This window comes from Mytilus edulis, chromosome 3 (genome assembly GCF_963676685.1).
Source record: "Mytilus edulis chromosome 3, xbMytEdul2.2, whole genome shotgun sequence".
NCBI classification, from domain to species: Eukaryota; Metazoa; Mollusca; class Bivalvia; order Mytilida; family Mytilidae; genus Mytilus; species Mytilus edulis.
The window spans coordinates 102746288-102773945 of NC_092346.1; the positions used below are offsets into that span (position 1 = coordinate 102746288).

Sequence of the window (27658 nt, forward strand, 5' to 3'; positions counted from 1 at the left end):
ACAGAGAAAAATGAAAATGGAGATATTAAAGATTAATATCTTGTTTTTACACATAAAATATGCATTCGATAGGTTTATCCAACTATCTCTATATCTTTTAAAACAATTTTTTCAAAAGTACTTTAATTTGTTTTATATTTATATTATTTCATGTTAAACATTTGCTTTAGCTTTAAAATATTTTGAGTTATTTGTATTCTAACCAATTTTCAGCATACATCTAAATAACATGTGCAACCAAAGGTTATCAAGTTTTTCGAACGCATTTGACGTACGCATATGGAATTGCCAAGATTCGATGAAGGATACGTGTATCAATAACAAATATTCAAAAGGCAAAAGATACTTATTAAATGAAAACGACTTAATACTTTTTTATGAAAATATTGTTTTCTTTTCCTACATTGAAGCATGGGTTTAAGTCGTTAAGTATATCGATTCAATGATGAACTATAGAGTAAGTAAAAATTGATTTGAAAAATAATTCAGGTGAATTCTGACGTCAATTAAAGATTTTCCTTTGAAGGTTCAGGTATTTCCGTAAGATTTAATTCTCGATAGATATTTAAATAAATCCTAAAGCAACTTAACTTCTAATTTTCTAAGCATATCTATAACGAAAAGTAAAAGCATTGATTTTGAACTCGCTTTTACATTTCAGGATAATGAAAGTAATATGTTTTTCTTCATTCATAGGTGTCCTGATTATATACCTACAAATAAAGTAATGAATGATTGTAGACCATCGATTAAAAACCTCTCAGACACAAGAAAGAGCTGAAAGTAGAAAACAGTTTTCGATTTTCTTGGAGTTTTAAATGTTGTATAATGCGTCATTTTTATTCTGAATTAAGCTTGTTTAAATGTCATGAAATTTTTAGGAGTCTTCAAAATCAAACATTTTTAATGAACAAATAGTCTATTAATATTTCGATCAATCTTATACTACAACGACCACTCGGCTGCTACATTGAGGACTTTTGGAATAAAATTATTAAAAGAGGGGGGAACTACATGAAAAAATTTGAAAAGAAGCATATTTAAGTCTGAATAAAATAAATCATGTGAAATTTCATTTAGCCAATCAATTATACCAGTAACCTTTAATACATTATAATATGAGATATAAGGGTTTTAGTTTCCAAGTAGTGCATTTTCCCTTTTCAAGTAGCAGTATCCTTTGTCATATAACTAAAAGTATAATAGGTTAAAATAAAGGATGAAGGACGTCGACAGCACATACTAAAGCGTCGGTCACACCTTAAAGCCTCGGTTAAGCATTAAAAAATGTTAACGTGCAAAACCTAATATTACTAACCCAGAATGTAATGCCAGATTAATCTATACTTTTGACTAGTTCGGAAAAAGCCATGATGCTGGTATTGTCCATTTGACTTCTATATATTTGCAGAAAAAAATTCTTAAAAATTCATTTTTATAAATTAATATTTTTTTCCTTGATGTATGTTAATATATGATATGTACGAACTCTGACTATTAATTTCATAATTTTGGGTCAATAATTAAAAAAGTTTCCCATTAGGTCTCTATGTTATTTTATTTTTTGAAGTGTTGATTACCTGATGGGGTAAGAATAAGTAGTGTAACGGCCTTCCAAACAAGACAAAAACAACATACACGTGCTTTTAATGTTTGTTTATTTGTACCAATAGCTGTGAAACTGTACACTCAAGTATAAAGATCGAAATCTTTTTCAAAGGCAGTGTCTACGCATTCCCGCATGCTTGGACGTGTAGCCAAAATATTGGCCTTCGTAGGATACACGTACCTGCAACCAATTTTATAATAAACTGTCATATGATCGGGAATGAAACGGGAAAGTTACACGAAAATTAACAGTTAATTCCTGATTTTGTGAATTCAGTGAAGAGTATGACAATACTATAATATAATATTTTTTAATTTGTATTTAATGTATGAGTTAGAAAAAAAAAGTATATGCACATTAAAGAATAAAATTATATTGAGTTTGAATTTATATGTTAAAAATAATCTTCATTTCTCATACAATACGAAAACATAAGTCAGGAATTTCGTTACCCCACATTATGTTAAACATTTACTAAATTTTCTAAGAAATATAAACGGGTTTGGAACTTTGACTGCATATATAACAAATGTGATATCCAATCTTTTATTTTTGTGGGTTAGAAACTAACTTTTATTAACTACGAGTTCTCGTGAATCGGTAGCTTTTGCTATTTGTTTTGTTGTAAATACCAATGCGACGAGTAAAGCACCTTCCGATTGATTTTTGATAGTTGCTTGCTACAGATTAGAGGATTCTCAACCACCTGTCTAAATCCATATCTGTAATCCACTAGTTGTTCTTTATTCTCGTCAGCTATATTTATTTTCCTTTCATTGAAGTACAAATTTCTCCCTTTGACTTGTTTCGTAATTTTGTTTTGTCTTCGGAATAATTCATAACGGTGTAGGTTTTCTCCACTTTTATTTAAATAATAATTTCTCTGATTTCGTTATTCTCTCATGTTTCGACGGAGCAAGCGATAGATCTGAATATTTAATCAAATTTGCTTTTGCAAATCGTTGACGACCGTACATTGACCCTCAATTGTTCACACCTTTTGTCTCAATGGTCATTATTGCAAATCTCTTGTTTTATTTCAAGTGCTTTTCATTTCTGTTTTTGTTCCAACAATAAATTTCATTTATTTCTAAAAATGATAAGATATGTGTCTGTCTTGTGTATTTAGTAATTATTATTTTGATATTAAATTACCTTTTTTATTCATTTACGCATTTATTTATGTATTTGTAGAGAACTTTATAGTTGTTGTTGATTCCTTATTATCCGTTTGATACCAATTCTCGTGAGATCTCGTTGTTACAAATAACCACGAATTCAAATGTTCAACGAATTACTAGTTTTTTTATTGGCTTGTATACAAACCATAGTAAAACAGAACCACGAATTTAAATGTTCAACGAATTACTAGTTTTTAATAGGCTTGTATGCAGACCATGGTAGCTCCGAAAAATCCATTATTCACGAAAATGTTAAGTTTTTTCAATCCACCAGAAATTGATATCCACGAAAATAAATGAATCCACGGTACAAGCTTTTATTAACATACGTAAAAAAGCATTTATTTGGTATTTACAGACAGCAGTTTTATTTTGGCAAATGCAAGGATCATGGACTATCCTATTGTGTACTGTAACGACGGATTCTGTAAACTGGCTGGTTATAGTAGAGCAGAAGTCATGCAGAAAAGTAGCACATGCAGTTTTATGTATGGTGAACTCACGGATAAAGATACAGTCATTAAAATTGAAGAATCGTTTGAGGAGTTGGAACAAACACAAGTCGAAGTTCTCCTTTACAAGAAAAATAGTAAGTGATAAATGTAATATATTGGTTGTCTGATGATAGTAAGAAACTAAATATCATGGAAACAAATCATCATTTCCCATAAATAGCCTGTATATGATACAAATATTCAAAAACCAGTGAAGCACGTCTTTGTTGTCACGCAGATGCTTTTGAAATTCATTACCACAAATGATCAAATAAAGTTATTATTGGGGCAAAGAATTTTTGTCAAATGCATACACAATTGACCTATGGGTTAATATTACTTTCGAAATGGAGATTGACAAAAAATATGTTATTTCCAAATGCAATTTCTATTTTTACCAGATATTTTGCAATTGCCTGCGTCTGTTCACTTGTTGACCCAAACATTTGAAAACCAAAATGATATCGAAAAAACTTACTTAATGTGTACATTTGATTTTATTTGGATCTAATCGACATTTTAAAATCGAATGAGATGATCTTTCAAAATAATTTACTACGTTATTGACATTATATCGTGTTTATACTGCGATGTTGTTTAATCTGGCAGCATTCACGATGTAATTACAAGATTCCTACTGGGACGTTGTTGTGACAACGATGTCATCCATAAACAGTCAATATGTAATAAAACAAGAGGAAATGAACTCAAATGTCAGGAGAAAAGAAGCACTTGGCTTATCAAAAAACGAATATGCATCTTCAAATCATTTGGTTATGCAATGAATGTCAGCTGTGTATAAGTCAGGAATTTCGTTTACACAAATTATTTTAAACATGTACTATTTTTTTTAATAAATATAAACTGGTTTGAGAATTGAACTGCATCTGAAAAAAATGTGATATTCCATCTTTTATTTTTGCGGAGAGGCTTAATAAAGGCAACAGTAGTATACCGCTGTCCAAAATTTATAAATCGAAGAGAAATAAAAAATCGGTTACAAAACTAAAACTGAGGGAAACGTATCAAATATAAGAGAACTACGACACAACAGAGAAACAACACCGAAATGTAACACACACAGAAACGAACTATAATGTAACAATGGCCATTTTTCTTAAGATTAAGATTAGATTATATAACTTATTGCTCCTTTCAATAAACTCCTTCTTAACATTTCGTTATTTTGGCACTTATTGCTGCTCCTCAATTTGTACTTTATTTGACCTTTTAATTTTTATTTGTTTCGAACGTCTATGATGAGTCTTTTGTAAACGAAACGCCGGCCTGATCCGTTGATCAAATAAGAAATTATAAGGAAACTTAGCCTCAAACTTCCTCAGGCAAATTTGACCTCCGATCAGTATTGGTATACGGTAATACAGATCAAAACAAATCCAAGTACTTATACATCCTTGACTGCCATTTGTTTTGTTTGAGCGTTCCTAGGTTATAAAAAGAAAACGATTCGGACTCAAACATTTAAAAGGTGTTTAGTTCCAGTAAAGACAATCTGTTTTTAAAATATTTTTTTAAATTCTGCTGACCGTAATCATTTAAAGACATAATAAAGACAACAGTAGACTACCGCTGTTCAATAGTCATAAATCAATTAAGTGAGAAAAAAATCTGGGTTACAAAATAAAACCAAGGAAAACACATCAACTATAAGAAGAAAACAACGGAACAAAAGAAACACTGAAGTGCAACAAAGACATAAAACATTATTTGGTTAACATGATTTATTCATTACAGTAGCATAAATGTGTATTCGTGCATCTTTTTTTTATTTCAGTTAATAAATTACAACAATCACCTAGAATAATTTGATCTTGTAAACAAAGAAGCAATAACAAGCTAATCGAGAGTAAACATTACTTATTGAAAAGTATTAGATCAGTTAAAATGCGCTAAACTATACAATCAAATGAAATGAAATACCATATATATGTTATTTTCAGGAACTCCATTGTGGTTGCTACTTCATATTGCACCAATTAAGAACGAAAAAGACCAGATAGTTTTATTCCTGTGTACATTCAAAGATATTACGGCTCTTAAACAGCCAATAGATGAAGACGGAGCAAAAGGTACGATACTGATCACGTGATACTCATCAAGCTTTCATAGTTCGATTTGTTATTAATGTTGCAACAAAAGAAAAAGTGAAATTACTAAGTTTACACCTACTATTAGTTAAGTTACTGTTTAAAGTTTGTAAACAATGTTTTGGAAAAGTTTTGAAATGAAATAAAGAGACATGTTATTTTGTAGTATTTTTCACCATTGATAGACATTTAAGTTATTTTACAATGTCCACGTCTCGAATAAATCGTTAAAACAAAAACACAACAAGAAAGTGTTTTTGTATCATATCTAATTACATATCAGTAAATTTGAATACATGACATTTTAGTTGTTTATTTTAGTAAGTGTTTACAGAGTGTGTGTTATTATTAATATTGAACTTAATCAATATCATATAATGATGATGATGATTATTATGAAAATAATTATATTTTTTTAATTATTTGTAGGACTTAGCAAATTTGCTCGGTTAGCCAGATCAGTAACTAGAAACCGTTCTACATTATTACAGTTTTCATCCCACATGCCAAACACGAAGTTTGATAACTCGAGACCATCTCAAATAGCCAATGTAGGTGTATAAAGTTACTTTTGTCACACTAAGATACACGCTTGATAACTCGAGACCATCTCAAATAGCCAATGTAGGTGTATAAAGTTACATTTGTCACACTTAGACTCTAGACCATCTCAAATAGCCAATGTAGTTGTATAAAGTTACATTTGTCACACTAAGATACACGAAGTTTGATAACTCTAGACCATCTCAAATAGCCAATGTAGGTGTATAACGTTACATTTGTCACACTAAGACTCTAGACCATCTCAAATAGCCAATGTACCTGTATAACGTTACATATGTCACACTAAGATACACGCCAAACACGAAGTTTGATAACTCTAGACCGTCTGAAGTAGCCAATGTAGGTGTTTAACGTTACATTTGTCACACTAAGATACACGCATAAACATATTCAAATTGATTATAGCTATAACGTCACGTTAATCAGGGTTATTTTTCCAGAAAAACAATAAAAACAATGCAAGGGATGTACCCTAAAAGTAAAAATTAACAATAATTCTAAACTCCGAAGAAAATTTAAAACAGAAAGTCTGTTATCAAATGGCAAAATCAAAAGATCAAACATTTAGACGGCGTGCACAAAGTTGACGGCAACTGTAAAATGAGCTTTTTAAATAGTTTTATACAACTGTTTGACCTAAACCTTATACAACATATTTTCGTATAATAAAATTGTTTGGATTCGGACTCGGATATCACACGAATGCCATCGCAAAAAAATCAAAATCGATCATGGTAGAAAAGTTTGGAATGATCTTTGTTATGTGTAAGAAGTATTAATTTGGAAGGACTAATAATCGAAATAGAAGAATCGGCAAGAAAAAATATGTAATTGCAATCTTTTTATTTTCAAAATAACTTGGTATTCCAAATGTGGATAACCAGAAGTTAAAAATAATCTTTAAAATATGAATGATTCGATAGTACAGACTGAACACCCGAATTTTGTAAATGTCCAGCTATTATGTTACAATCTAAAGAAATGACGTTTTAACGATATAATCTGAAAAGGGTCCACGACATAGTCGCTATTCATTTCCATTTCACTGCTCTTAGCATATATTTATTTATATTTCCAGAATGTGCATTTGCTGCACTTTTTTGTTCGAAAGAAAAAAGAAATATGTTGAACGTAAATATTTAAAGTTATGTGATAACCTAAGTGTCCAGTGTTTTTGTTACGCGCTTGTTTTCTGAGGGGAAATGGCGACGTCGTAAATGGTTCAAGTAATTTGAAGACGAACTACGTTTGTGGACTCAGCTTTGTGCTCGCCGTCTAAACGATTCCAAATTAATTGTTATCCTATAGCGACAAACAAAAGTAGTCAATTATTGTCATTATGTCTTGATATCTGCTTACATTTAAATTATTAAGAAGTGCATTTTACATAAAAAATATTTAGAGAAAGTGCGTCTTTCATAGAAGTCGCAGTTTGTTGTTGTCTCATTTTACACCTTTTAGTACACGTGAATCGCATGCATGTCAAATCGACCAATTAATACAAAAGTGTCATTACCATAACCAAACCTAAACCCTGATGATTGAAAACGGATGCAACACCATTAAAGCTATTTATGCCAGTTTTAAGACAAATACTCAAGGACTGCAGTTCATAATGATTTTTCCTCTCCTTTGATAAAAGAAAAACTAGACAGGTAAATGTGTTATAATGAATCACGTCATTAAAAGTCATAAAAATACCGAATTCCAAGGAATATTCAAAATGGAAAGTCCCTTATCAATGGAAAAATCAAAAGCTCAAACACATCAAACAAATGGAAAACAAATGTCATATTCCGGGATTGGTACAGGCATTAACTAATGCAGAAAATGGTCGTAAAGCCATTTATTGATTGACGTAATAAGCAATCTAAAAAGCAGTTTCCCTAATGTGCTAGAGTATATAGAATAGTATGTATATTAAAAAAAATACGCAATAGCATGTGATTTTTTAAAAGTTTCTAATAATGTTTGCTTCCTCGATATTATCCATATATTTGATTTTAATAATGATAAGTTCTTGTACCATGGTAGTGATGTCTAGCTTTCTACAGGTTCTCCTCTGCCAGCTATATAGTACCACCAAATCACAGTACGTCACATCCGGTTACACACTTACGAAAGAGGGTAGAAAAATATTCCTTTATTTTCTGATATGCAATAAAATTTCCTTTGAAATTTCGTCCATAGTACTGGACAGGATGAAAAATAACTGATGCCAAATATTTCTTGTTTTGAAAAAAAGATAAATTCTACACAATTTTTTGAAAGGTACAAATTTAACAAATACTAAAAGGGGAACAACAATGGGGGTATTAAACCTGCCACCATATCGATTTAAAGAATATCATACAAAATAAATTGTTGTATATTATTTTATTCTTTCAATATCTACCATTGTGTTCTTTCATTATGTTGTCCGATACAAAATCCTATCCAATTGTATTAGATTTTTATAGTAGCAGTTACACATTCATCTTCAGCATGCAAATTACGAAACTAGTAGATATTTAAACAATTGTTAACCCTCCCCAAAGTACAACATTTTTTTTTATGTTTTAGATGATGAACTTAAATGCTGATGTTTTACCACAGTATCGACTAGAGGCTCCTAAGACGCCACCACATATCATTCTTCATTACTGTTTATTTAAGACAATATGGGATTGGATGATTCTCTTGTTGACGTTTTATACCGCAGTGACAGTACCGTATAATGCAGCCTACCGAAACAAAACAATGGACCAAGTACCGTTGCTGGTTGTTGACAGCATCGTCGACGTTGTATTCTTTGTCGATATCATTTTAAATTTCCATACCACATTCGTAGGCCCCAGTGGAGAAGTTATATCCGATCCAAAAATTATTCGTATGAATTATCTTAGAAGCTGGTTTGTCATTGATCTCCTCTCGTGTTTACCCTATGACGTATTTAACGCATTCGAATACGTAGATGAAGTAAGTGCAATTACATATCTAATACAAATATAGAGTTAAATTTTTAAATCATTTTAACAAAATAAACATTTAATTTGATTAAGAAATTAAGTATCAATATGCATAAGAACCTTGATTAAAAAGTTTTGAAAAAATGTTTATCTATAAAAATTACAAATTTGCCTTTTGGTTAGTTTGCAAATTTATTGCGATTTACGTACACTTTTCATGGAGATTTTCCACAAAAGATCGAATAACCTGGGATACAATGTCTTACTTCATAAACGTGTATGATGGATTAAGAAATGCCTTTTCATACCAAATTAAACAAAAATTAAACACATTTAGTTCGTAAATCAAAGTTTTTAAACTGTCGCTGACTAGTGTGTTGGCATGTGTACATTCTTAATTACGTACAATGCACCTTTGGGTTGTTGAATGACACTGTTAAACTCACCAAAGATACTTTGCTTCTATAACCTTGTAGCGCTGTAAAAGCCGTAACACGAAATTTGTTTTCTTTTTTCCTTACAAAAGCCTTAACGGAATAATTAATTCAATATATATGTTCGACGTCGATAATTCTCTAATCATTAAACATAAATTTGACCAAAATTCATCGAATAAAAACAAATATATTTTTTCATGGATATATGACAGCTCTATGAATGTTATCCATATACCATGTGCCTCTATTATATAGAAAATAACAAAGGTGTACACTAATGTTTCGGTTCCTTGTTTAACATGCCAAAGTTGCATTCAAAATCAGATCTGTTGAACTGTTACAATGTATATGAACCTTACTTAGTATATATCTAATTCATAAATGTTTATACATTTCAAATGTCATCGGGTTGAAGCTTCCTAATATCCAAACTTTCCAGTTTAACTCCGTATTTCTTTCATATATTCCTTTATACTTTTTATTACAGCGTATCAGTACATTGTTCAGTGCATTAAAAGTAGTCCGTCTCCTGCGTTTGGGAAGAGTTGTGAGAAAACTGGACCATTATCTTGAATATGGAGCTGCTATGTTAGTTTTGCTCATCCTCGTTTTCATTTTGTTTGCTCACTGGTTTGCTTGTATTTGGTATTCAATTGGTCTAGGGGAACTTGGTGATGGTATAGAATATGGATGGTTGACAACACTTAGCACCGTCACAAATCAACCATTTATACAGTCAAATACGTCAGCAACAACTGAGTTCGGTGGTGGGCCTTCAAAAACAATGCGATATCTTACTGCCTTGTATTTTACTCTATCATGCATGACTGGTGTAGGATTCGGGAACGTAAATGCTGCAACAGAAAACGAAAAGCTGTTCTCAATTTTCATGATGATAATTGGAGGTAAGCAGGGTTTCTACATACTAGAAAACAAGGTTTTTTATAAAGGAATTAAACAAGATATGACGTATACGTCTACGAGACAGTAAGAGTACATGTTCGTTACAAGGAAACAACAAACAGCTTTTATATATATTCTATTAAATAGTTGCTACTGAAAAGAAGGGTCACCGATCATTACGCCCACAATCTGCCTTCGAAAGGAGCATACATTTTTGTAAAGGTCCATTTTTCTGTTGAACTAATAGGAGAAAAAGAGGTAATATCGAAATAAAAAAAAAAGAACTTTATTACAGAAATTGCTCAAATTTTACAATAATTTAGTTTATGTATAGTTTATTTGAAAACAATAATAAAACATATAGGTCACAAAACAATAATCAAGCACTATGAGTATAACAACGAGGTACTTTTGTACGAGTTATAACTTGTATTTTTGCATTGGGCATTTTATAACATGAACAATATTTTTGTACATGTTGTAACATGTACAGAATCACAACTTGTACACGACATATAAACATGGTTATAGAAATCTGACCTAGTGTGTAAAATACAAGACTGCAATATATCTTGACAAACACTATGAGTAATAAAGTGTTGCCTTGCTGGTAGCAATCTCATACATATTCTAGTTTTGGCTGACCGATTTATTTACTTTTCAATGAATTGAGATATTACAATGCATGTAATAGAATATGCACTTATAATTTAATTACATATCTTTAGGCGCGAATATTACTCACTGCATGTGATTGTGGTCAATTCAGACAATCCTCGCAACTTTATAGTACATCGTGACATATAATTTTTTATTTCAATGTGCTTCAAGCTCCTTTTGTCGACATTTGATTAAATTAGTTCAGTTAAAATAACTGCATTTATAATTAAATTAGTAAAATATAAAACATTATGAGTGGCCAGAATACAAAATGGAACTTAGCAAATTACTCAATAAAACGAAACAGAACTCTGTTGTACGACTATATCTATATTTATAGCTTATATATAAAGGACGGTCCGTCATGCATCTCTGTTCATTATCTTTTTCTGATACATGGTAATAATGCAAAGTGTTAACAATAAAAATATCTGTAAAATATCATAAGAATCTATTACAAAGTACGTAACTGCTATTTTTTTTTATTGTAGCCTTGCTCTATGCAACCATTTTCTCAAACGTAACAACAATATTTCAACAGTTCTACGCAAACTTTGCTCGTTATCATGACATGCTCAATAGTGTCCGAGAGTTCATGAAGCTACACGATGTTCCTAAAGCCTTAAGTGAGCGTGTGATGGATTATATTGTATCTACCTGGGCCATCACAAAAGGAATTGATGCTACTAAGGTGAGTGTGATATTATCTTTCAATAATAAGTTATCAATAAACATTGTTTTGCATATTTATCTATAATGATGGTACTTTGTTTGTAAGTAAAGTAGACATAGTATCCGGCAAATATATACAATACATAAGTAATACTACTATAATACAATATTTCAGTAGTTTACACACCAAAACATTAATTTCAATTCACTTTTTTTTTTTAAATATAAGCGCCCAATTTTCTATCTAAAAAGAAGAAGAGAAGTACAAGGTACCATGGGGACGTTCAAAACTCATAGTTCAAAGAAAAACTGATACCGCCATGAAAAAAAACCGAATAAGTCAACAACACGATAAATAGAACTCTACTCTAAGAAACGCAGCACGAACACCATCAAACACCTTGAATGAGTTTCCACTCAACAACCTTAAATTCAGGTCAATTCCTGTAATAAGTTGCATTCATTGGTGTCACAATCGAGGCAAAAAGGATTGTGTATGAAACGCTCAACCCTCTCCCCAACTTGGGAATTAATGTTACAGAACAAATTAAAAACAAACTAAAAAACAACTGGCTGTAAAAGGTTCAACTTGTCAGATGGATATCAATAGACATACATCTAACAAAAATCAGAGTGAACATACACGGGTACTTATACATTTCTCAACAAAAAATCAAGCATCATGATGGTGTTATTTCCAAGACAAACAAGGTCATGTACATATAAGTACACCATCACTTGTGGAGAAAAAGTCCTCGAATAAATACATGTGGAAAACCTGAATACTATTGACAAATACACAATGTGGATAAACAAGACAAAGGACGAATACAAAATTACATGTGGATAAAACTTCTATGGACAAATGCACAAAAACATGTGGATAAAACTACCATGATAAAATACACAAAGACATCTGGATAAAAAAAGGAACTGACCAATGACATGTGAATTAACAAGACCATGAAAACTGAACAATGCATGAGGACACAATCTGTAGACAATGAACAAGCAATTGATGGAAATATAGAAATTTTAAAAAGAATATAAAAAAAAAAACAAAGCATGAGAATAAACAAGACCATGGGAAAATACACAATGTATGTGGGCAAGATAGGCTAATACATAAGTATAAGGGAACGGATGTTGCGATGGATCAATACAGCAGAAAGTAGATGGTAAAGATCAGACACAATAAGACATTACCAGACACGACCTTGGACACAATATTCATGGACAAATTATATTTTTCCGTAAAGACAAATAGAATGGACAAACAAGTAATGATGAGTATGCAAATATTTACGTAGAGAAGTGCCACATGGCAAGACAAATATGAGTACCTTGGACTAACAAAAACAGATCGAGAGAAATATGAACAATATCAAATGGTTGAATTGAAAACTATCATGGAGATATCGGGATTTTAGAAGATTTTATACGACCGATGAAATCAAAAGTAACAGCAAGACAATAAAAAGCAACAATACTTATTAATAATTAGAAAAAAATGAAATACTGATTAAAGATCTTATGATCCTTAAGATATTATTTTCCAAGAGTACATTGACTGTGGCATGATTTCAATAGTACAGTTTAACATTGAGTAATAATCATATAACTTTGTCTTTATTTTCATAGGTTTTGAATTATTGTCCTAAAGATATGAAGGCTGATTTATGTGTGCATCTCAATCGAAAGGTGTTTCTAGAGCATCCAGGGTTTAGACTGGCAAGTGACGGGTGTTTAAGAGCTCTAGCTATGCACTTTAATATGACCCATAGTGCACCCGGAGATTTAATTTTCCATCAAGGAGAAAGCCTGGATGCCCTATGTTTTGTTGTGTCCGGGTCATTAGAAGTGATTCAAGACGATGAAGTAGTTGCTATATTAAGTAAGTGGGACTTCCTTTTAATCCCAAAGTATTATCTTTGAAATGAAAAGACAATAAAGTGTATTAACCATTACTTGGAATGTAAAAATGTCCAGTTTAGATACATTGTTGTGTAGATATAATCAGATAGTTTGTAAAGTATTAATGTTGTTCATTCAGTGCTTTCAGTTACTACTTCTAGACTGTATTTCAAAAGATATACAAATATATGCTTTGCCCATTGAAAATACACTGTAAATATCGACCTTTTGAAGAAGTCCTCTTTGACAAGGAATAATTTATGATTATTCTGCATACAGAATGACTATGAAGCATGTTCAAAATAAAATAAGTAATCATGAATAACACAGTTTCCCTACATGTTCAAAAGTAAAACAACAGCGGAAAATTACTTACATTATCAATCGACGTAAATTAAGTACTGTATTAGTTAGATGTTTGAGCATATTCTTATACATAACAGAAAATGATATATTGTTGTGATATTATTTGCAATGAATGTGTACACTGGATTAAACATTAAAGGAGTTAGACTAAATGATATGAACTTTATATTGCAGGCAAAGGTGATGTATTCGGGGACAATTTCTGGAAGGAACAATCTATTGGACAGTCAACAGCTAATGTTCGTGCACTGACATATTGTGACCTCCACACCATTAAACGAGGGCGCTTATTAGAAGTTTTGGAGTTTTATCATGCGTTTGCCAATTCTTTTGCACGGAATTTAACCCTTACATATAATTTAAGACATAGGGTGAGTACACTGCTATAGGCAAAATCAGGTAAAATTGTGCTACAAATTAACAATAGAAGAGTACATACGATGATCTAGCAATATATTGTATTAGCGTGGGGACTTTAGAAATATTTCACTCAGTGACAAACTCTAATTGATTAAAATGCGCTAATAGTTGTCTTTTTTATGTTAAGTTGAATAACAGCACATATTCATATTCAAATGCAAATTTTATTATATGATTTATAATTTCTCGCATATTCTTTAAAATCATTGGATAAAAACGAAAATATCGTTTTTGATAGCATTTTATTATGCAATTAGCAATAGGAACATAAAAACTAAATGTTGATGATTTGAAAATAACAATTTGGTTTTTATTAATTACATATCCATGATGAGGTTGCTGAAACGGGACAGGCACACACTGATGTGGTTCGGTTACAGTAAATTTATTTAGATCTTTATCTTTCCTTTTTTAAAATCATTTAGAAAACTTACAAAAGATGCATAAAAATGGAAAAACAGTTAACTCTAAACGGAATAATAACTTACTAACAAAACAAAAACAAACAATTGTATATATACGTATACCATATAAAATAATGCTCACATTTACAGTGGACAAGCTTAAAATACTTTACCAGTTAATTTTGTCGTCCTGCCTTCTTACACAAGTGGGTGTATTTTATAGAAGTTTTTCATACAGTAACATCATGCAATGCTCCGAGCGCACTGTAAAGAATTCCAGAGCAAGAGAAAACCAAATAGAACCATTCAGTTTGCTTCAATATATAAATTAGTCATTTGAATTTTTCCTAAAACTAATATCAGATGCAGTGATTATTTGTATTTTTGATTGCATTTGTTTAAGTTTTGACCACATGGCATGTATGATACCAGTAACGGTAGTGGAAATTTTTTGAGCAATACAAAAAATTACATTTATTGAAATCCGTGAATCCCTCCAATTACCCATATATTTAACTAATTGAAATATCAGATGAGAAAGAGTCGCATGAAAATCACCACCAAAAAGAAAAGTTATTAGTTAGAAAGGAATATTCACCCTTTTTATCTTATATTTTGAAATGAATTTTAATATGAGAATTCTAATGACAAGGTCTAAAAAGGGCATCATTTAAGAACTGAATGCTTCTATTTGTAAATTCAGCGCATCATTCTTAAAATGTACGCACGGTCAACGCTTTTAAAACCCTACAAACTTACTAAAAGAAGCATTCAATACTTATGATTACATTTTTTCGCTATGATCATGAAAACACGATTACAATCAAGTTTATCTGTGATTCACCTGTGCACTTTATTGTGTCATCATGAATGTCACAAATGAACGTTAATTTCAGAATGATTCGAGATTGATGCTAGCCAATCAAAATAACGTATTATAATGAAACATACATATAATAATTATATAGAATTAATGCTAACTTTCTGATATTTGTTTTTACAGTTAATATTCAGAAAAGTTGCCGATGTGAGGAAAGAAAAGGAACTTGCTGAAAAGCGAAAGAATGATCCTCCCCTAGAGTTATCAAGTGATCATCCGGTTAGAAAATTGATTTCTAGATTTAGAAAAATAAGTGATACAAAGGGAATGCAAGTTTTGTCTGACCTTGAAAGGGGAAAAGAGACACCTGACAACTCTGACAAACCTAGAGGGTTCACTCGGTTAATAAATGTAACAGAGGGATCAACTGAAACAGCCCCGCCTGCTAAGTTAGGAGGGGGTGCTTCCAAATGGGGGAAATTTCTAAATGGTGGGCCACTTGAGTTAACATCCGATGATAATCAAAATATAGTGGCAACACAGATTGATAGAGATAAAGACAAGGATAAGGAAGATGGTATGAAAACACCCTCAGAGGCACCTAAAGCTACAGTAAAACCATTGTCAAAATTTGGCAAGCTACTATTGAAGAGGGGAAATGATTCAATTCCAGAGGAAGATGACGATAAAGAAAAGAAACACGAGAAAAAACAATTACAAAAATCGGCTTCAGGCGATAGTGGTGTAGCTCGTAGTAATTTAAGAATAGATACAATTTATCATGATAGCAATGATGCAATTCCTTCTCAGAGAGACTCTATAGGCAACTTATCTGTTGGTGAGAGACAAGTATTGACATCACTTTATGATATTCAATTAGACTTGAAAGAAGAAATGGAGTTTCTACACAATAAAATATCAAGAATAGACGATCAATTAGCGGAAATAATAAGACTTTTTTCTCCACGTTCAACACCTTATTCACATAGTTCGGTATATCCAGATTCTAAAACAACTTCCCCGAAAAATACTTCAACGCATAGTATTGATCAATTGTCTGCCGAATCCTCACCGAAACGTAACGTTATAGTTCCCAAAACTGAGAAAACGTCCATTGATTCATCAACCGGTCCTCAGTCTTCTAAATCATCTGTAGCTTCTGTGCCGGAAAAACAATCAGATTCTTCGGGCAGTCCATCTAGGTCATCCTTTGGCCGTAAGTCCATAATTCAATTATCACAAGAACCTTATCTTAATTTAGATACTGCACGATCAAGGTCTACTTCCGGTGCTTCGTCTCCATTATCAACATTACATGCGCATGAATCTGAACAGGCCGAGTCACGTGATGGTGATACATCGTGTGGTACTTCTGATCAGAGTTCAAGTATAGCAACAATGGCCGACGATGTCTTGAAACTAAATATCCATTCAAAACTTTCAAAAATAAGTCCAAAAAGATCTCGAACAAAACCGGGACAACAGCTTAAATATAGCTCAAATTTTATAAGCAATGCACACCAGCAGCAGCAGCAGACTAGAAATAAAGACACCGATAGCAATAGAAACTCGCCACATACAGACATTTTAAAATCATATCATTTATCTAGTGATGACGATGGCAGTCATATAAAAGATAGAGACTTGGATATTTTATAGACAGAGTTTGATCGACTTTCTTGAGGGCTTTCATAGATAGATTATTGATTGTTGCAATAGAGTTTGTTATTATTTTAGAAAGAAAGAGTTTTACATACAAAGTACATTAAAGGAGTTGTTTGATTAACGATTGACAAATACGTCAATGTTAAATTTGGAATCAGGATAGTTTCAATAGCAATGTGTTTGTCTCGACTATTGACGAGTTATTGACTGACATTACGTATGCGTTGAACTGAAATTTTGAATATGAATACCATAATATCTAAAGTTTCTGATACTTTTGTGTTCGCAATGAGACGATTAATGCGTACACATATGGTTTATTGTTATCGTAGTAATTTTTCTTGTTTATCTTATTCTTACTCTTTCGTCATAAATTTATTAAGTAAAAAATAGAAGGTAGTCACCTCACCAGATTTAAAACAGTATAGCACTATTCTTCCAGCTTTTTTTTTTATCGCTCGTAAAAAATATAAATCCATGATTTTGGCATTTGTGTTTGTGATCTAAAGAATAAAAGTCAGCACAAAATATTTATCTGGGAATAACCCAAATTTTTTTTCAATTGTTTTGTTTACAACATTAGATAACAAAAAATCACACCCAGAATATAATGCAACATAGTTCATAATAAATTCACAAGAATAAAGAAAGTAAGCCCATGTACTACAGATATGTATTATGACGTGTTTATAGTAACCATGTTCTATACTAAATCAAAGGAATTTTCAAAGAAAGTTTATCTTTTACTTATTTGAAAATATATGATACAGGTAAAAATAGGTACGAAAATTAAAATTTTCTATGTTCTAGAATTTATGATATGAAAATCAATGAAATCAGTGTCATTTGTTTTCTATTACAATTATCAAAGTTACCCAGGGAACTAATGGCATTTTGAACGCCTTAGAGGAGCGAAATATTCTGATATGTTTTAGTATCTTAAAATGTTTAATGAGTTATGTACAGTAACATGTATTTAAGATGTCTTGTTTTGAAGGTCGTTATAAAAATATATCACAAAGGAATCTCAAAATGAAAATGGATTAATCTTGATATGTAAGTATTCACTTGTTACATAAGGACGGCTTTATGAACCGCTGTACTGGCACTGGGTCGATACCAATGCCAGTGAAGTTTGATCAATTAGGAAATTACAACAATACAAAAAGGTTCAAACTCCCTAAGGCTAAAGCCTAACCGATTTTTTTTCTTTGCGGGTCTACGTATTTTTACTTCCATGGATTTTAAATATTTGGGTTTGAAGATAGTTAAATCCAGAACAGCGCTTCGGACGAAGCAATTTTAAATAGTATTATATGCAATTGTCACAAAATATGAAAAAAGAATGATATGTTTGCGTGGTGCAGTGGACTTTGAACAAAACAAGGCATGTAGCTCGTGCTGATTCAACTCTGTTTATTTTCATTAGATAAAATAAATGTAGCAAATATGCAAAGAATAACATGGCAAACTGTATTATTATATTGATTGACACAACACTATTCGTATATAACAGTGGAAATTTTAAAACAAATAGAAATATTTTAAATAAAAATCATGCATCATGACGGTTGATCTTCTGACGTAAATTTCTAAAACAATAAAATGCTTTAGCACACATAATATGCACAGACAATAATCCAGCATTTCAACTTGTGAACAGAACTCCTAAATACACAACCTGATAATGTCATCTTTATGTCGAAAATGACATTTCTAGTCTGGTTTTTGGACGATTTTAAAATAAGACAGTATTTGGAAAGAGTTGAACAAAGTTTCTTTAAAATGTGATGATAGCGATAGTTTGTAATTGTGTGTATTCCACTTAATAGTATGCTTGCGTCACCATGATTACAAAATTGTTCACTTTGCAGTGTTTTCATTTCCCTTTTGGGTTAAATGATAAGGTCACTTGCTCTTCCCAAAAAATACCACTCGTTCCTATGTGTCTATATCTTTGCACCTAAAACAAACATGTTCCCAAATATTGGTATTTAAATAAGTTGACTGCGCTAAAATTAATGCGATAGTTACTTTGATAGAGAGAATGAAATGTACACAACGTAATTGAACAATACGGCAAAGATGTCGCAATATCTAATATTGTTTTAAAAGAGCCATAAGTTTTATCGCTGCTTATTAACTTTTTTATTCATTCAACAAATATCATAAATTTTAATCTTACATTTACATTTGATTTCAATGGAATATTTGAATTACGTTGCTATAAGCATATCTGTACTCACTCATTTCAGTGCATGCTTTGCTATACTTCTTTTCTGTTTGATTCGAAAACAGCTTTACTACTACTGAAATAAAGTAAACGTTTTTTCATAAAATTATCCTTTTTTTTCCTAATGAATTTAACAGAATAAGACTCTATATTACTTGTTCGGCATATTGCGAGGATTCTGACTATAGTCCGAACAATAATAATTAGTCTATCTTTTATTGTATTTTTTAAAATAAAGATTGTTTACGCTTATTTTAGAAAACATTGTGTCCTTTGTATATAATGCACATTCCATATCTATTGTATTTTTGCTATCTTTAATGAATTGTTAAACATTTACTTTGTATCAACTCAAACAATTGTGATTTTTAACATTCATACATATCTTCACCCAATATCATGTTATTTATTGTTATTTAATCATTACAAATTTTACTTTTTCATCGTTATATTGAATGAAAATATGATTTTTATCCCAAATATGTTGTACTTATTTTTACGCCAAATATAATGCCATTCGGAACTAAAAAGGTTGTTTAATCGGATTCTTATATATGAAATGTTAAATTACTATGAAAAGTGTGGGTTTCAAAGATTTGTTTAGAATCGGGTTGAATCAATGGAATCAAGATTCGTGATTCAATTCGTTGAAATGTTTTTGTTGAAGAAATGACAACAGACAGGATTGAAGTCTGCTTACGTTATCGAATTTCAACCTCAGATGGGTGACTGGATCTTGTTGAATTGCTTTATTGGATACCTAAATGTAATAATGACCGCTGTTGCCTGGCTCTAAATGTAATAATGACCGCTGTTGCCTGGCTCTAAATGTAATAATGACCGCTGTTGCCTGGCTCTAAATGTAATAATGACCGCTGTTGCCTGGCTCTAAATGTAATAATGACCGCTGTTGCCTGGCTCTTAATGTAATAATGACCGTTGTTGCCTGGCTCTAAATGTAATAATGACCGCTGTTGCCTGGCTCTAAATGTAATAATGACCGCTGTTGCCTGGCTCTAAATGTAATAATGACCGCTGTTGTCTGGCTCTAAATGTAATAATGACCACTGTTGCCTGGCTCTAAATGTGATAATGACCACTGTTGCCTGGCTCTAAATGTAATAATGACCACTGTTGCCTGGCTCTAAATGTAATAATGACCACTGTTGCCTGGCTCTGAACTATGTGTCAGTAAATGCGAGTACTCTCAGTGTCTTTTTTGTTGTTATGGATGAGGGATGCATTGATACCCTGCCTTAACAGGTCGTTTAATTTGTTTGATGTTTTTTTCTGTTTTGTATCCATCTCATGAGTTAAATCTTTTTCAACTGAGTTTATAGCTTTGTGCTGTTATATCCCATTTGCAGTTTACGGCGGATTTAGCGCTCACAAACATGTTTTAGACCGCAACATTATGTTTGTGTCTGTCCTTAATCAGGAGCCTGTGGTCGTCGTTGGTTCATGTCTGTCATATTTGTATTTCGGAAATGGTTTTGTTTTAAATTAGGCTGTTAGTTTTGTGAATTGAACTGTTACATATTTTTCATGTCGGGGCCTTTAATAGCCAACTATACATCATCTCATACCACATCTCCTTATTGTTATATTATATAACTGTGTATTCAAAGTGCTTTTCTAAACCTTTTTCTAAATCATCAACATCAATGTAATCAACAGGCAAAAAGTAAAATCACAAAAATACTGAAATCCGAGGAAAAGTCAAAAGGGAAAGTCCCTATTCAAATGGCCAAATCAAAAACACAAACACATCAAACAAATGAATTACAACTGTCATATTCTTGACTTGGTAGAGGCATTTTTCTAATGTAGAAAATAGTGGATTTAACCTGATTTTTACAGCTAGCTAAATCTATCAACTGTATGATAGTCATATGAAATTTCATTATATTGACAACTATGTGTGAACAAAACAAAACAAAACAAACAGACATGATGAGTTAAAAAAGTCAAAAATATAGGGACAGCAGTCAACATTGTGTTATAATCTTAATCTCTATAAAAAAAAAGATGTGTAACAAAGAAGCACAAAAAGTCATATAGAAACAGTACATAAACAAAAATGAAGGAAAATGATACAAAAATTTACTATAGAACAGTAATAGGATGTATAAGTACAGAGCCACGTCGTATGTAGCGAACAAACTCGGCCAGGCCTCAAAGTTATTGTGAAAATATCTACTATAATGGCCGCGTGGATTATATAATTCCAACGATCAGCTAAGATAAATGCCATATACTAGTATTCCTATAGGTTTAAAACATTTCTACTCTTAACACAAGTATTCCTCATTCTAAACTCATAGTAAAAGGATGGTGAACGAATTGGAACTGTTTCGTATGATAAACAAATCATATGTAGATACACTTATAATTTCTTGTGGTGAAATAAGTCGTACTTTGTAAAAGAAAAATCAATCTGATTCAAACAAAATTGCTCTAAAACTAATTTTATCAAGATGTTTGATTTTTTTTATATTTGTTACATTTAAAGAACGTGTTTTTCAACAAACAATTGACATGTTTATGGGACACAACTACTCCTCACTTAACGCCGATATGTTCCTTTATTCATACAGGTGCTTCTTAACACGAAAAACATACAAAGAAGCTATCATTATCCTCTAACTTCAGTTCTGCTATGAATACAGTTCTCACTAAATAATTAAAAATGTGGTGTATATGTTGAGCGCATCTTTCTAATCAAAGTTTAAAAAGATGATACAAGTTACAGTTACGTCTGACTCACCATTAGACATTGCAATGAGATTCGGTTTAAAACAAAACTATACGACAAGTGAATATGTTGTAGTAATATTCCAGCAGCACCATATATATATATATAGCTCCAAATTGGTAAGATATTATAGACCTTACAGTTGCTATTCGTTTGATGTGTTTGAACTTTTAACTTTGCTATTTGATCAGGGACTTTCCGTTTTGAATTTTCCTCGGAGTTCAGTATTTTTGTGAATTTACTTTTTACCACTTAATGATATGACGCATACATATTAGATGGGTATACATTTACAATTAATTCTCCATAGGCCGTAATGGTAACGTTTTCCTCCGTTGCTCAGTCCATATCGTTTACTTGAACATGTATGATGGCTCATATCGAAGCTGATACATTTATACATGTCTGGTTAAATTTTCGGGGTGGCAAGTGAGATTACTTTTTTCGCAAATTGCTGGACCCCGGAAGATGGTGAAAAATGACACTCTCCTCGTGAAATAATCCCAAAATTCTGATCATAAAATTCAATAAAAAAATTGTCCTTTCTAATAATTTATTTCAGGTCAAATCTACATCTTTCTTTTCTCATCACATCAGCTCTATAAAACAGTTCTTATTGTTCATTTATGTCCATTTTTAAAATCACAGCATCCACAATTGTATGGCGGACTAATATTTTTTTTTAATTACGTCATCTGAGTTCCTCATCTCAAGGTCTATTAGGGATCCTGACCCAGATAGAAAGATATATTGAACTTTCAGGAGAATCTCGACTATTCAACAATGCAATGCCACTGTATAATGCTGGATAAAACATCTAAAGGAATACTGACTTTATCTTTTTAAAGATGTTAGCTTTGAACACTAGAAAATATTACCTTTGACCACTGATAAATGCTTAGATCACTTTGCAAGGTAGACTTTGGTCACCAAAAAAAGATGGCTTCGAATACTGGTAATGCTGGCTTTGACAAGTTGACAACACTGACCAATTGTGTGTCTATTCATTGGATAAACATTGTACTTGACCACTAGACCATGTTGTCACCTAACAATGCGGCTCATGCATAGAAGGGTATACTTGTTCCGGACCATATGCGTATTTGGACCATACGCGTATGGTCATGACCATATGGGTACATACTCATATGGTCCGACCATACGTGTATGGTCGGGGTAATTAAGAGGTACATTTATGATTACCTCTTTATATAACCCTTCTAGCTGTCACGTCATTAAAAAAACACTACCAAAGGTAATTTTTTCATAAAAAAATTAGTAATAACAAGATTATCCAAATAAAATAAGCAGTTTCACACAGTAAATTTCATCACTAGTCAAAACTATATTAAACACATTTTTTTTTCATTACCGATATGTTATTACGAGTGAATGGCAAAATGTCGACCTGGGAAGATAACTTCCAAAAATATCTTAATGAACTGTTACACAAGAAGTTAACTGTTTTGCTATAACCTGACCTAAAGGTCGACAGGAAAAAGAGTCTAATAAATTGCTTACTTTTGAAAATTAATATAATTAGCATTAGCAGTGCAATATTCATAATTTTTTATACTTATACGTGTTTTATTTAAAAAAAAAATGAATGACGTCACCGGCAAGGACACTTGTTTATTTTTTTAAAAATATCTGGTGATGTGATGTACTTCAGTCATGTTACGATATTGGAGATCTAGAGCTTTTTCATCGCAGACACATCGGAATGACCCAGGATCCAAGAAAAGCTATGGTACCGTGTGGACGTAAATGTCACCCTACGCATCCATGGAAGAATACAATTAGCGATGAAAACTAACTTTGGCATCACTATCTAATGTTTTTGAATTGTTAATAATACAATTTCATGTAGCAATCATTGTTATTTTATAAAGTTTTCTCGTGTATATTATTGAAAAATATACCTATATGGTCCAAATACTCATATGGTCCGGCCCGTTTATAACCAAACGAGTATATACTCATATGGTCCGACCATACGCGTATGGTCGGACCATATGAGTATACGCATATGGTCAAGACCATACGCGTATGGTCCAAATACTCATATGGTCCGGAACATACTCACGTTTCAGGAGAATCTTATTAACGTTTTTAACCTATATATAGTATGTCTGTTTGTTTTGCTAACACGTTGTTGTTTATATAATTAAAACATATGCGACTGTCATAGAGGTAAGAGGTTTAGCTAGCTACAAAATAAGGTTTAATCTACCATTTTCTACATAAGGAAATATCTGTACTAAATTCGTAATATAACAGTTGTTTTATATACATTTGATGTGTTGGAGTATTTGAATTTTCTATTTAAAAAAGGACTATCTGTTTGAAATTTCTCTTGGAGTTTGGTACTTTTGTTATTTAACTTTTTATAACATATCCCAGTTAGGTCGATGCCACTGCTTGTGGAGTTTTAATTCCCCGATGGGTATCATCATCCACAATGCTCTTCAACTTCGTACTTTATTTGGCCTTTTAAACTTTTTTTTTTATTCGAGCGTCATTGAAGAGTCTTTTGTGGGCGAAACGCGCGTCTAGTGTAAATACAAAATTTAATCATGCTATCTATGATGACAGATATCTAGGGAGGAACAATTCAAATTTCAACAATAGACAGACCTGGTAATCATATTTTGGTTTGTCTGTAAACTATCTCGTTACTTCTGGTTTGTTTGTTAAAATGTAAAATCACAAAAATATTTACTGTAGGTTCGTTTGTAAATCTATCTCGTTGCTTTTGGTATATTTTTAAATCTATCTTGTCGGTTTTGGTTTGTATGTAAATCTATCTCTTTGCTTTAGAGTTGATTGTAATCTTATTTCGTTGTTTTTGATTTGCCAGTTAATTTAATTCATAGCTCTAATGAAGTGTGTCAGTTAATCTGATTCGTAACCCTAAGTTTGTCATTTAATCTATCTCGTTGCTTTTAGTTTGTCTGTAAATATATCTCGTCTATAAAAAATAAATTCCCGTTGCTGTTGATTTTTCTGTAGGTATATCTTTCTCGTTGCTTTTGGTTTTTTTTTTTTTTTTTTATCTTTCCTGTTCCTGTTGATTTTTCTGTGAATCTTTCTCTGTGCTTTCGATTTTTTTTCTGTAAATCATTCTCTTTGTTGTTGACTTTTTTGTAAATCTTTCTCGGTGATTTTGATTTTCTGATAATTTTTCGAGTTGCTGTTGACTTTTCTGTAAAAAAAAATCTGTGTGCTTTTGATTTTCTGTTAACCTTTCTCTTTGCTGTTGATTTTTTTTTCTGTAAAATCTTTCTCTTTGCTGTTGATTTTCTGCAAATCTAACTCCTTGCCTTTGTCTATTCTGTAAATCTTTTTCTTTACTTTTTGTTCGGTTTTATACCTTGTATTTTAATTAAATCCATGTCCTTGTTTTTGGTTTGTTTTAAGTCTACTTCTTCACTTTTGGTTTGTCTGTAAATCTATTGCTTTTCTCTTGGTTTGTCTGTTATGACATATTGTTGCCTTTTTGTTTGTCATCAACAACGCCAGATGGGGAACACAGGGAGGATTGATATGATACAGCGCAGTTTAGACTCCGAGACACAACAACAATCAGCCAATGCACGATGGTGGCCACAAACCTGTAATATAATTACTTCATTCGTTCGTTCTCTTTATCTTGTTGGAGTATTTGTTAGTTAAGATGTAGAAGCAGATTGTATATATTTTCATACGAAAATATTAAAAGGTGTTTGATTGGTTTCTCTTTGCCTAACGTCCGGTTGCGTCTTCGGATGAGGCAGGTGATTTGTAAGAGTGTAGAATTGTTCCAAAAAGACGTGGGTAAATTCTTGATAGTGTACCATTGAAATATGGAAATGTTATAAATTAGGTTTCTACCAACAAAGGTGTCGACTCAGTGCTGTAAATAATAAATACAACACATTATAAATGTCACTTTCATGGATTTACCTTCAACATTAACGTTCAAAGCCGAATATTTAAAACAAAAGATGTATAAGAACCGAAAACAGTTGAGTTTTTTTTTACCAAAATGGATCGAAAATGTGTAAGATGCACTTTTCTGGGGCAACCGTCATCATCAACACTTAGAGTCGAATATTTAAAACCTATGATGTAGGTACAAGTGGCACGATCTGGAGAGGCTAGCAAAGAACAGAACAAGGTGGAGAAATGTCGTTAGTGGCCTATGCTCCACCAAGGGGCAACATGATTAAGCAAGTAAGCAATGATGTTTAAGAAACGAAATAGTTGAAGAGCTATTGAACCTTTAAAAACTTTAAAGAAGCTAAATCCATCTAACTATGCCTTTGTGAGTTAACACCTTCGTTTTTTTGCAGTTAAAAATTACAAGCAATTTAAGAAAGATTTATACTAACATTTTCTTGCCATCATATAAAAAAGAAGATATGGTATGATTGCCAATGAGACAACTGTCCACAAGAGACCAAAATGACACAGATATTAACAACTGTAGGTCACCGTCCGGCCTTCAACAATGAGCTAAGCCCATACCGCATAGTCAGCTATAAAAGGCCCCGATATGACAATGTAAAACAATTCAAACGAGAAAACTAACGGCCTTATTTATATAAAAGAATGAACGAAAAACAAAAATGTAACACATAAACAAACGACAACCACTGAATTACAGGCTTCTGACTTGGGACAGGCACATACATAAATAATGTGACGGGGTTATACATGTTAGCGGGATCCCAACCCTTCCCCTAACATGGGACAGTGGTATAACAGTACAACATAAGTACGAACTATAAAAATCAGTTGAAAAAGGCTTAACTCACCAGAGGCGAAAATACAAGTGGACGTGGCCGGGCTTTGTTTTTTATAAAACGGAAAAAATTACAGAGACATTTTTCAGTTATCTTAGATTACAAAATAGCTAGAAATGAAATTTTCAAATGAAAATGTAATCATTGATGTTATGTAATATAAAATCGATCGAATAGTGCATTAAGAGTAGTGCAAGTCATATCCTTAATCAGATAACCGGGTAGAAATTCTATTATTTTAATTGTCTCAACCCCATATTGATATAATATGATTAATATCAATGAAAACATCTATATTCTGTCAAAATCAATTAGAGTGGCACGGAAATATATTCTGTCAAAATCAATTAGAGTGGCACGGAAATGCAATAGAACATGACAACGATATGCCAGCGGCTTTCAAATGTCCAACTCAGTTTACTTATTGTTTAACATAAATTTACCTGTCAGACAGACATGCTTTTCTTTGTATTCCATGGTGTTTCTACAAACGTTTCTTGTTACGAGAAAGATAACATGCATGTTATAATTTACAGGTTTTTCACATAATAAAAATAAGGTATCTGTAGTACATGATTGACAATTAACATTTAATTATGTACATGAACATAACCACTTATAAGGCCTACCTGATCGCTGTCTTTTAGTATAACGATCAAGATACACACACACACACACACACACATATATATATATATATATAACTTTGAATATCATG

The 27658-nt window shown here is 31.9% G+C and overlaps 1 protein-coding gene across 1 annotated transcript in view; it reads left to right on the forward strand.

The window, feature by feature from the left end:
* LOC139518051 (voltage-gated delayed rectifier potassium channel KCNH1-like) overlaps positions 1 to 19878 on the forward strand; it is a 59312-nt gene extending 39434 nt beyond the window's left edge. Inside the window, exons 2-10 of the mRNA XM_071309701.1 lie at positions 3149 to 3379; positions 5246 to 5374; positions 5822 to 5943; positions 8519 to 8914; positions 9829 to 10246; positions 11396 to 11595; positions 13218 to 13470; positions 14031 to 14227; positions 15684 to 19878. Of these exons, the coding sequence (XP_071165802.1) occupies positions 3149 to 3379; positions 5246 to 5374; positions 5822 to 5943; positions 8519 to 8914; positions 9829 to 10246; positions 11396 to 11595; positions 13218 to 13470; positions 14031 to 14227; positions 15684 to 17159 (3422 nt within the window). The 3' untranslated portion in view covers positions 17160 to 19878. The remainder of the gene's footprint in view (positions 1 to 3148; positions 3380 to 5245; positions 5375 to 5821; positions 5944 to 8518; positions 8915 to 9828; positions 10247 to 11395; positions 11596 to 13217; positions 13471 to 14030; positions 14228 to 15683) is intronic.
* Positions 19879 to 27658: the final 7780 nt, after the last annotated feature.